General features: G+C 37.2%; 1 protein-coding gene across 2 annotated transcripts in view; it reads left to right on the top strand.

Moving 5' to 3' along the window:
• LOC311055081 (uncharacterized protein) overlaps positions 1 to 11,431 on the top strand; it is a 30,586-nt gene extending 19,155 nt beyond the window's left edge. The window contains exons 1-15 of one of the 2 annotated variants that reach the window (XM_084071175.1): positions 1,851 to 1,963; positions 2,940 to 2,977; positions 5,172 to 5,357; positions 5,452 to 5,648; positions 6,212 to 6,254; positions 6,716 to 6,778; positions 7,841 to 8,017; positions 8,114 to 8,301; positions 8,654 to 8,690; positions 9,179 to 9,200; positions 9,600 to 9,801; positions 10,113 to 10,241; positions 10,392 to 10,554; positions 10,787 to 10,887; positions 10,974 to 11,431. In XM_084071175.1, the coding sequence (XP_083927301.1) occupies positions 1,956 to 1,963; positions 2,940 to 2,977; positions 5,172 to 5,357; positions 5,452 to 5,648; positions 6,212 to 6,254; positions 6,716 to 6,778; positions 7,841 to 8,017; positions 8,114 to 8,301; positions 8,654 to 8,690; positions 9,179 to 9,200; positions 9,600 to 9,801; positions 10,113 to 10,241; positions 10,392 to 10,554; positions 10,787 to 10,887; positions 10,974 to 11,108 (1,689 nt within the window). In that variant the 5' untranslated portion in view covers positions 1,851 to 1,955 and the 3' untranslated portion in view covers positions 11,109 to 11,431. Of the gene's footprint in view, positions 1 to 1,850; positions 1,964 to 2,939; positions 2,978 to 5,171; positions 5,358 to 5,451; positions 5,649 to 6,211; positions 6,255 to 6,715; positions 6,779 to 7,840; positions 8,018 to 8,113; positions 8,302 to 8,653; positions 8,691 to 9,178; positions 9,201 to 9,599; positions 9,802 to 10,112; positions 10,242 to 10,391; positions 10,555 to 10,786; positions 10,888 to 10,973 lie in introns of those variants that run through there. The other variant, XM_084071174.1, reaches the window with a different exon arrangement.
• Positions 11,432 to 12,199: the final 768 nt, after the last annotated feature.

Consider the following 12,199-nt stretch of genomic DNA (forward strand, 5'->3'; position numbering starts at 1 on the left):
CTAGTTGACCAAGTAAACATTAAATGGAACAATTTATGGCATCTTTACACACAAGTTACAACTCTATCCAGAGAGAATATTGTCAGAATTCAAATTTAAAATATTGCATAGAATTCTTCCCAATATATCAAACCTGTACAAATGAAAGCTTATCCATACTCATATGTGCTGTTTGTTTGGTAAAAGAGGACACAGAACATATATTTGTTTTAAAAACAATGTTTGGGCAACTTTTTGGACCAAGTTATTGTCTTCATGTCTCAGTGCAAAGTGGAATTTACAGCAAAATCGTCAAATATAATGTTTGATCTTAACACACCCCATAGTGAAAGATGCAGTTTAAACTTGATATTAATGGCACAACTGTCCATCTTTAAAACTTAAAAGAGATTCAAAGATGGCCACCAAAAGGTTTTTAAGTCAGATAGGTCTGTTTTTCACTATTTAAAATGGATATTCTGGTTGAGGTCAGAGGTATTGAAAGACAGACTTGCAGAGTTTATTAAAGAGCTTGGAGAGATGTCTCATTTTTTGGCAAGAATTGCACTATTTGGGGAGAAGACTGATATGACAATATCTGCAATTATGGCCCGGTTTAACAGATAGACAACACATGCCAAAACAACACAAAACACAAGTTGGGACGAGTCATTTGTGGCAATAGATGAGTTATGTAAAGCGGTTGACATCGTGCGACTATGATCTCAGATACCGCCTGACTTCACATACAAAGTACACCAGACTTCTCAGGTGTCTACTCTGTTTTGGTGCCCACTATTCTGAATGCCCACTTTGTTTTAGTGTCCAGTTCTCACAGTGCCTAGTCTGTTTTGCTGTGTGTCAAGACAAGTGCCCACTATGTCTTGACGCCCATCACTCTTCATGTGTTTGTTAAAAGGTGTTCTAATCTTCAGATTGAATGAATTTGCTCCATATTATGTTCAATCTACCTGACTGTCTATCAGTGTCATTCAACAGTCTGAGTCAACCAAGCTTGTTTCATTCAGTCATGTGGTTGACGTTGGTAAAAGTGGCCACTAGATGGCACTAGATGCCAGTTTATGAATACAAAGTGCTGCTACCTATGCCTTGTTGTGACCTTCTCTGAACTAAGTCATACAGTAAGGCATGTTGTTTGAATGTATAGTTTGCCATTTTGCTACAGTATAGACAGGGGCGGATTAACCCTTCGTGGTGCCCGGTGCTTGGACCCGGTTTGGTGCCCCCCGGGGTGGTTTTGTCAACGGGGTGGGGGGGGGGATAAACACATCACATTAAAAAACATAGTTTACATTGAGTAAAGATATTTAGGGTTTTACAAAATTGTATTGTTTTCATTGTGTTTTCTTCCCATTTGCTTGTGTGCTTTACTTTTGACCATGGAATGTTCCAACAGTGCCTTATTTCTATGTTGAACTGTGTGGTTTACTTTTCTTGTACAGTATGTGTGAATTCCTTAAGCCTACTTATGAATAAAAAGCTCCAAACATAATGGAAAGTTTCAAAATAAACAATATTTTACAATCAATGTATTTAAAACTGAATGAATAGTTTAACTAGTCAATGTCTAGACATATTCTATCAATATTTTTTGATTCAGGTCATTCCTAAAATCTAATTTTCAATGTTGTAAAGACATCCATCAGCATGGTTTTCTTAAAACTAAGGTTATCTGGTTTTGTTGGTAACACATTATTTCTTATACAAATTCCAAACTGACTTCCAGCTACATCATGGTAAACATCTATCATGGTATCAGGCAGTGAGATCAGAGTGAGTCAGAGCAGTAGGGAGGAGCCTTGCAGATTAGACTAGAAGCATGTGAAATAATCAGTTCTTACATTTGACAGGCTGAAGTGGTACATAGGTCTATCGGACAAAAGCTAAAAGTTGTTGCCCAAAAAAACATTTTCTGACAATAATCGATTGAGATATTGAGTAGGAATACAACATCGATGGCGGGGTGAGTGAAAATCATTGTTTTTGCAAGTAGATTTTCCCATTTTCTAAACATCTCTTTTGATTGATTGATTGAACACTTTATTAACAGTTTGCGAAAACTACAGCGGTACAATTATACAATGATGCTAAAACACAAAAAGCCCTGAGGGCTTATTTACATTGTGGTCCTATGTATTCTATACATGTAGAATCACTTGCCTTTGAAATGCTGCTATATTACAACAGACTCAATATAATAATTAACAATAATAATTTGGTCCCCACTTCTTTGTGGTGTTTTTGTCACTTACTGTATATTTGTGCATAATGTGAAATGTGTTCTCTGCATTTACCCGACTAAATCAGGAGCAGTGAGCGCTATTAGTAGAGCACTTAGGAGCAGTTAGGAGTTAAGAGTTTTGCTCAGGGACACTTCAATCGGGCCGGGACATAAACCGGTGACTTTATGTTTCCCAAGAAGCCTCTCTACCCAGGCTGACTGTCAATGGATGGATCTTTTTAGCTGAACATGCAGCAACTCATTGAGCTCTGATTGGCACTCTGACAGAATGTAATGACATGTTAAGTCACTGCTAGAGGAGGCATATGATTAGAAAAAAAACTCAACCTGAATCATACTCATTATTTAAGACCCTTGTAACATGGTAATGTGTAACATAGGTTGTACTTTGAAGCCCATGGCTGTCTTATATTTAGTGAAAACAAGAAAAATGCCTGCACTCAATGGAGGTCCATTTCACATAGATTTATGAGGTGTCTCACCCAGACGATCTATGTGAAATGGACCTTCATTGAGTTCTGGCTGTTTTCTTGTTCTCGTGACATTATTGGACCGTCCACTTTGATATTTTTTTGTATGATTCAGTGTTGCTGTCTTTCTGCTTAGTAGCAGTGCTTTCTCTCTGTCCTATTTTAGTGACCCGCTTGCTTGGGCCATTTCATCTCATGTTATTTTCTGTGTATTGTCTGTTCCTCAGATCAACCGCATCACAGTATAGCACACAACAGGCTTGTGGTAAGAACGTAATACATATATGTACTACAACACTATATGTCCTACAACACTTTTCAATAAAGTTACGAGACATTTAGAAACACATATTCTAGCAGAAGTTTCACAATGTCACTGCAATTGGTTTGGAGATGGATAGAACAGATTAATGAATATGCAGCTTATGGTCACTAATTAGGGATAGTTCACCCAAAACATTTGGCAGTGATTCCGGTAGGAGCCACAAATGAGACTCTTTGTGTCTACTACCGGAACCGCTGCCGGTCATCATATTATTGGTTTAGGAATGCGACAAAAACAGAAATATCCATGAATTCAAGTCTCCATGGGGTGACTAATCCATAGAAAAAATGTTGGGGGTGAACTATCTCTTTAAGTATTTGTTTAACAAATAATACTTAATCATTATTGCCTTTAATATTGGTTGTATGTAATGTGGGTGCCTATGTAGCCTTTTCTATGGTTGCAAAATTTGTAAAATTGGTAAAATTTCCAGTAAATATTTTGATCTCGGTCAGGCAGAGCTGTCCTTTCTGTTGCAAAATTGCGAATGTTTTGCACTTAAATTAATTATTTTCTATCAATTACACACCATGAAACCTTGAATTCACTGAGTTTTTTTTTAAATCACATTCCTAAGACCATAACAACAGACCATAACCTAACAAAAAAATCTCCAAATAGGAGATTCCAAATAGTGATAATAAAGCTGTGTGTGTGTGTGTGTGTGTGTGTGTGTGTGTGTGTGTGTGTGTGTGTGTGTGTGTGTGTGTGTGTGTGTGTGTGTGTGTGTGTGTGTGTGTGTGTGTGTGTGTGTGTGTGTGTGTGTGTGTGTGTGTGTGTGTGTCGTGCACATTTGTTGTCCAGAGGCCATCAAAAAATGAATAACATAAATACGTATTAATATAATATAAGTTAACTCAACTCATGCAACATATATTGAATTGTTTTATGAACAGAATGTTATAATTTTAAACTATGGAATGTTAAGGTATTATATGATCTTTATATGTAGATGCCTTACACTGAGACAAATGCAGAAATGTATTAAAATATCTTTAACTTCATCCTTTGAGATGTGTTTGTCTCTCTGAGTCAGCAAAACAAAGTTATTCTGTTTTAATATAAAATAGCTTTTTGCTAGCCTGAATGACACATATCAGTACAGCACACTATTCATTAAGATTATTTCAGCAATAACAATAATGGCTCCATACAGTACTATTACTAGCACCAATAATGTGTTCCTTTAAGTTATTCTTTCTTTATTCATAAAACCGTGGAAGATAAAAGTACAAAATATGATCAAATATGCATGCTAGCTGAACTTAAATTACTTCCTTATGTCTAATTAGGAGAGGCCTGCATGGCACAGACAAGAAATATTAGTGTACCTGCACTGAACAGAACATTACCAAAGTGTTCTAATGCATAATTAGCTTAATTATGAATTACAGTTTTCTACCCAAATATTCTTGGATTTATGTAATTAATGATTTGTAAATGCTGAATGCTGATTAATTACTGGTGTAAATTAGACTTTACACCTCATGTGACAGTTGCAGTCAAAGCCATCTTCATTATATGTGTATTGTTGTATGGGTCATTTATCTCTCTAGCATGGAAGCGATCTAAGTTCAGCTAGCCTGTGTATTTTGAACATCTTATCCTTTTATTATAATTTTTTTTAACTGAAAAAAGCTGAAATAAAACAAATGGTGATGTTAGTAATAATAGTTCATAGAGCCATAATTGTTATTGCTGCAGGAATGACATTTAAATGGGCTGTAGTGATATTTGGCATTCAGGGTAACAAAATATTGACATTCAATGTGTGACAAAATGTTCTTTTAAAATGCAATAACTTTGTTGTCTTGACTAAGATGGCCAAAAATAAATATCAAAGGATGAAGTGAATTATTTTTTGTAACAAACCTTCAACAACTTAACTTGTGCGTTGTACCTGTGACACATCAAATATGCAGCATGAAAATATAATGATAGATAATGAATAATAAAACATTTCTGATAGTCTCTCATAGTCTAGAATAGATCACAAGATGATCTATGCACAATTGGCCAGTTTGTGATAGGCACTAAAGAATGTAATACACTTTCATGTCAATTCTGTGAATAAATACATGAATTCAGCTTGACTGTTAACCCAGCCTTACAGTTATATCTATCTTGATAACAGGGAAGATGTCCAATTTCTTCGTTGTTGTGACTGGAGAGACCTGTGGTGCCCATGAAACCTTCATTAGACAACTTAAAGGACAGATTCAGCAGAAATCTGTGGACCAAAGTGACTACATCCTGGCTTTCTGTCCAATCTCCTCACGAACTGGAACTGATGTCCAGGGGGCAATGGGGAAGATTCAGAGTGAGAAATGATCTTATAAGAGTTGTTGCATTAATTGATGTATAAATCATCCATCCAAATGTATTTATTTATACATTGTCTCTCTCTTAAAAAGGTGGTAAACCAGTGATTCTGGTGGTGATGCATCACAGTCATGATGGTGAAGCTCGTCTAGATGACAGCAGTAGACATGTGAGCAGAACAGATGTCATCCTCACTGTCGACACTGTTTTCTGGGAAGGTGAATTCCTGAACTGCAGCCACAATGACAAAGCCTGCAATAAAGTCCTGGAGGCTGCTGGTCATTCTTCGGTACTCATTTAATTTATTTTACGTGTTGTGAGCTTGTAGATCTGCTATTTTCACGATATTTTAATATATATCTGTGGAACCGAGTCAAACTAAGTGTAATGCCTCAACTCTTGCATTTTATATGATTATCAGGGTAGGGGGTCCCCAGTTCAAATATGGTTATTTTGGGGGGTCCCCAGTTCAAATATGATTATTTTGGGGGGTCGCGGGCTGAAAATCCTGAGAACCACTGGCTTTAAAAGCAGGAAAACCTCTATGTCATTTTATATGTTGCTATGTGTATAGCAACAAGAAGTGTCTCACATCTTTTGAATACAAAATAGAAGTTTTCTGAAAACTTAGGTTAGGATTTAGAAATGGGTTAAGGACACGTCAGCAGGACAGACAGGACTTAAACCCAATGTCCTATTCCATCATTATACTGGATTAGAGCATCAGTTAAATAACTAAATATACTTTACCAGTATATAATACAGTAAAAATATAGTAATTATGTCACACTGGGAACTGCACAAGCTGTTGTGCTCGCTGTCTGATAACATGCTTTTTCTTCAACTTTCTAGAGCCTTTTGAAATACATCTGGAACACCATTACAACATTGGCTTGTAAGTTGCTTTACAAACATAAAAAGAAACCATATTCTAATGTCAGATCTCAGACCATTTTTAACACAATGTCTTGCGTGTGGTTGTGTGTGTGTGTGTGTGTGTGTGTGTGCGTGCGTGCGTGCGTGCGTGCGTGCGTGCGTGCGTGCGTGCGTGCATGCGTGTGCGTGCGCGCGTGTGTGCGTGTGCGTGTGTGCGCACATGCTTGTTTTTTTAATGTAATAATGATAATGGATTTTCTTTATAATGCACTTTACATTTGTGAAAATCTCAAACTGCTCCAATAAGCAAATGTATAAAAAAGAACCACTAAAAACATTTAAGAAACTGAACAAAACATTTAAAACATGAGGGCATAAAGCCTAGAGGTAAAACCAGTGTAGGTAAAAAAAAGAAGCTTTGTTAAAAAGGTAGGTTTTTAGTCCTCTCTTAAAAGAGTCAACCAACTGTGTTTCTCTCAGATACACCGGGAGAGCCTTCCACAGTTGGGGAGACGAGGCAAGCAGACGGCCCGGTCGCCCGTGGTACGTAGGTTGGTCATGGGGGGTTTTGAGGAGGTTAGTGTTTGAAGAGTGGAGGTTGTGAGTGTTGGCACCTTTCCAAAAGGCTAGCCTGGTTCCAGACGAATCTGCCATTGCAAAATTGCATTGCACTTTAGCCCTCGGCAGATTTGTGTCATGTGATATTGTCTAGCCACGCAAGGCTACCAAAAGGCAATATAGTATAGAGCATAACGTGGACAACTGGCGGCCCGGCGGCCACATGGAGCCCCCACCTTCACTTAATGCGGCCCTCAGGTTAATATCAGAATACTGATATATTATTGATTTCAGCTGTTTACAATTCCAAACATGCAAACATGACCCGCTTTAATTACTTCAGTCTATATTAGTAGCTTAATGACTAGAATTAAAATTCTATTGTCTTTTTTATGTCCAATGTATTTGTATTTAAGTTTAAGTTAGCATAAGTATAACTAAATGCATTTGAAATTAAATTAAAATGTTACTTTTCAGGATTCCAATTCAAAAATAGCTAAAATAGCAGATCTACAAACTCAAAACATGTCGCACTGCAACGCGTTTTGAGCTTGTAGATCGGCTATTTTAGCTACTCTTGTGTGACAGTGAATGGTGAAAAAAAGTTAAAAATACGGAGAGACAGTATATGCATATGGCCCTCTGGAGTGAGTGTGGAAATGTAGTGGCTCTCTCCATCATCGTCAAAGTTAACCACCCCTGGTATAGAGGCACAAATCTATTAAAGTGATACACATCTGTCTGCATAACATGCTATTATAACATCATACATTTGGGGTGGTTGTATTTGGTCTCCCTGCTCTTCATTTGAGACATTTAGATCCTGTGTCAAAGTTGGACAAAACCTTTTACACAATCCTGTTTCTGGTTTGACACACATTTTGACCTGAAGGTCACAGTGTAATTTTCCCCAGAGCAAACAGGCAGGCTCTATTAGCTCAGTGGTGAAAATGTCAGCAATTGCACAGAGACCGCTGTTCAAATCAGGGGTAGAACAGTTCCTCAATAATATCTCCAGCCTTACAGTTATCTCTATCTTGATACCAGGGCATTTCTTCGTTGTTAAGACTGGAGAGACCTGTGGTGCCCATGACAAAATCATCACAAAACTTGAACGTAAAGGACTGGTTGAGAAGAAATCTGTGGAAGAAAGTGACTCCATCCTGGCTTTCTGCCCCTCACAAACTGGAACTGATGTCCAGGAGGCAATGGGAAAGATTCCAAGTGAGAAATCCTAGAGTTATAAGAGTTGTTGGATTAATTCATGTATAAATCATCCATCCAGATAAGTTCATTTATTCATTTTCTCTCTCTTAAAAGGTGGTAAACCAGTGATTCTGGTGGTGATGCATCACACACATAAGGTTGCAGCTCCTCTAGATGTAAGCAGTAAATATGTAAGCAGAAAAGATGTCATCCTCACTGTCGACACTCTGTTCTGGAAAGGTGAATTCCTGAAGTGCAGCCACAATAAGGAAGCCTTCAGGAAAGTCCTCCTGGATGCTGCGGTACTCATTTAATTTACATATGCATATTATTTCCTTCTTATTTATTTTTTTTGTTTTGTTTTTCAGAGGCCTCTCACTACAAGGAGGTCTGAGTTCAGTGAAGAACGGTGCCCCTTGAAGCTTGTTAGGGATTCACTTTCATGCTTAAGGTCACGTCCGTAGGACAGAAGGGGCTTAAACTCAACTGCACTTGTCCATTGTTATACTGGATAAGGACATCAGCTAAATAACTAAATATATTTACCAGTATATAATACATCAGTACTGTATGAATATGGTAATGATGTCACATTGGGAACAACACAAGCTGTTGTGCTCGCTGTTTGATAATATGCTTTTTTAAACTTTCCAGACCACTAAGAAATCCACCGAGAATGACTCCTCGGCTCGTAAGTTGCATTACAAACATGAAGAGAAAACATATTCCAATGTCAGATGTCAGACCATTTTGAACACAATTTGTAGTCACACAATTGAACACAATTTCTAGTCAACTATCATGCTTTATTTTTTGTGAATACAAGTTAATTTAATTTGATACAATCTGTATGGTAGTGTATGTTAATACAATAACTTGTACATTTGCTGTGGTTGTATTTGGTGTCCCTGCTCTTCTATTGAAACATTTAGATCCTGTCAAGGTTGGACACAACCACCTTTTACACAATCCTGTTTCTGACCTGAAGACCCCCCCCCCCCCCCAGACTCTGTTAGCTCAGTAGTAAAAAAAAAAAACAGCAATTTAGCAGGAGACCGACGTTCACATTTGGGTGCAGGCTTAAATAAATATTAGATGAGATTTATAGTATATAGTACACATACTTGTGTGATGTAATTTGAAGCTATTGTTGTCTTAGACATTTGCTCTTTTTTTCAGTTGCACCATGGAGAGACTTTGGGTAAGACATTTAAAAAAATAATAATAATGAATGCTTTACTGACAGAAGTCTCTGTAGTTGTCTTTTATCTTGTGTGCACATAATGGCAGAGCATTCCGTTCTGTTGAGCCTGGGGTGCAGCTATCCTAGATTATGAAGAAAACATCTTCAAATATCATATGCCATATATGTTATCATATATGAACATATGGTGAAATTGAAACTGTGGTGTTGTATGTAACACTTTCAATTTCCGAGCAAATAACATTGTAGGCCTACTTCAAGTTTATCAATGACTTCCTGGTAAACACACATCCCCACCTCAATATTTTCAATACACCACTTGTTAACATAATCTGCTACAAGATTACATTTAATCTATGTCAATTATTTGTCTACTATTTCATTTTATTTCTCCAGAAACAAAGACACACTGCTTAAAAGTGTGAGGGAATACCGACCTCAAAAGCCTAACATCAAACACATCAGGATTCTGCTCCATGGACCAGTAGGATCTGGCAAGTCCAGCTTCATCAACTCTGTCAACAGCATCTTAAAGGGGAGAATGGCCCATGGTGCACATGTGGATACTGTTAGTGGTGGTAAAAGTTACACCAAAAAAGTATGTAATACATTTTGTTCCAGTATATCTACTAGTGAAAGTAAATTGTAATTTACTCACTGTATACATGCTCTGCTTAGTATACTGTATCATGCAAATTAAGATGTGTAACTGTTAATGTACAAACAGTAGTCTCTCGTCTGACATGTATGATAATGTACACAAGACACCAGCAGTAATTCTATATCCTGATCACAAACAGTGACACAAATCAGTAGGAGTCCCTATTGCCATAAACAGTTTTCCTTTTTTTTCTTGTTTTGAAGCCTTGGCTACAAGCACTGTCTTACAGATCTGTTCATATGTTACAGTATCAAACCTATACAATAAAAAAAGGACACTTTGTGTTCAATGACATCGTGGGCCTTGGGAGTGAGACAGGAGTTCTGAAAGAAGACATTATATTGGCTATGGAAGGTCATGTGATGGATGGTTACCAGGTAAAAATGACCACATGTCTCACACTCTCTCATTAATGTGTCAATGATGTCATCATTAACACAAATTAAGAATCTAAACCATATTTTATGAAAAGCTAAATCTTTTTTCATGTGATTGTTTTTATAACAAAATGTTATATCCTTGTACAGTTTGATCCAGTATCAGCGATGTCACATGAGGATCCTCTCTACAAACATGACCCCAAACCAGAGGACAAACCTCATGTTCTGGTTCTGGTCTTTCCTGCTGACCAAATGACCACTTCATCCCTAGAATCCATGAAGAAGATGAAAGAGCTTGCAGACCAGATGGGTAAAAGAACATTTTAGGGTTATTTGTTATCACATGGTTATTGTCAACTTGTTGTTGTCTTCCTAAAACAAACAAGCAAATAAACAAACAAAAATAAAACATAATAGTGTGGTTAAGAAGTATATTTGAATGATTGTGTATCAGTGTCATTGTCACTGGGTGTAGCAGGTTGGGGGGGGGGGAAATCACTTGTCGGGCTAATAGGCTGAGTGTGTTTCTGCACTTTTGACAGGCATTCCACAAATCTGCATTCTCACCAAAATTGATAAGGCCTGTCCTTTGGTGAAGGAAGATGTAAAAAAGGTTTACGAGAGCAAGAACCTGAAGGAAAAGGTGAGAATATTGGAAGTTATATACAATCTTATTAAACCACCTGTTCATCTCTGTTGAATGTTGACTACAATTTATTTTCAACATAGATGGAGGGGGTCAGTACCACAGTGGGTATTCGGGTGAACGACATCTTTCCTGTGAAGAACTACCATGATGAAATTGACCTGGATGATGACATTGATATACTGGTACTGACTGCACTGCAACGCATGATTAACTAGCAAATCATGCAAGTTAATCATTAAAGTCTCCATCAACAAGATTGAGTCTGATCCTTCATCAGAGTAACTTATTAAAGGACGACTTCACCCATTTTCAACCTTATCTTCATATAATAAAATCGCTCTGTGTCTCAGAGGAGGGCTGTGGACAGTTCAGAAACCTGCCTACCAGTGACATCATCGATGGGGAATCCAAGCTAATATAAACTACAAGCTTTCTATTCCTGGAAAGTTAGCATGCTATAATGGAAGCCATTGTTCTTGCGTTAATAAAATGAAAATAAATAAATAAATGTGAATCTTGTTTGAAAAAACAAGAAAAAAAGGTGCCCAACGATGATGTCACTGGTAGGCGGGTTTCCAAAACAAAATGTAGGCAGCCCTCCTTGGAGACAGAGTGAGTAGCATTTCTATTCTATTCGATTCTATTCTGCAACATGTTTTACCATTTTATCATGAGCATTAGTGAGGGCCAGTTATATGAAGATAAGGTTGAAGATGGGTGAAGTCGTCCTTTAAAGATTATATAGTATTTATGCTTCATTTAGATGCATAGTAAAATCCTTCGTATTAATTTAACAACTAGTGTACAAATGGAACAAAATTAGCAGGTCCCCATTTGGTTCCATTTGTACAGTTAAATGAATACAATTATTCTATTATGTGGGTCAGTGAGATCAGAGATGGATGACATACACAGTAGAATAAGATGAGCCACTTATAACTTGTGAGTGACACAATTGGATAAATCCAGTATATATGATTCAATGATGCATTATTCAGGATATATAAATGACACTCTGGTAGAGGTTTGAGTTTTGTTTGGGTTGTGTAGTTACAACATGCACACACACTGTTTTACTCTCTTCCGTGGTGCAGGGAATCCACACAAGCTGATTTTTCTCTTTACTTCTTTATTCTCTTTACTAGTATCACCTATGCTGCTAAATTGTCTGAAACAACAAAGTCGTTTTACTCTTATGTACCTGTACACAAGATGTAAAGAACAACTTGAACCGTGAGCACACTGGATCGCCTCTGCACTGACTTTATAAAAACAAAAAAAAACAAAAACAAAAAAACATTTTGGT

Source organism: Gymnoscopelus microlampas (assembly GCF_963454915.1).
Source record: "Gymnoscopelus microlampas genome assembly, chromosome: 11".
In the NCBI taxonomy this organism is placed as follows: domain Eukaryota; kingdom Metazoa; phylum Chordata; class Actinopteri; order Myctophiformes; family Myctophidae; genus Gymnoscopelus; species Gymnoscopelus microlampas.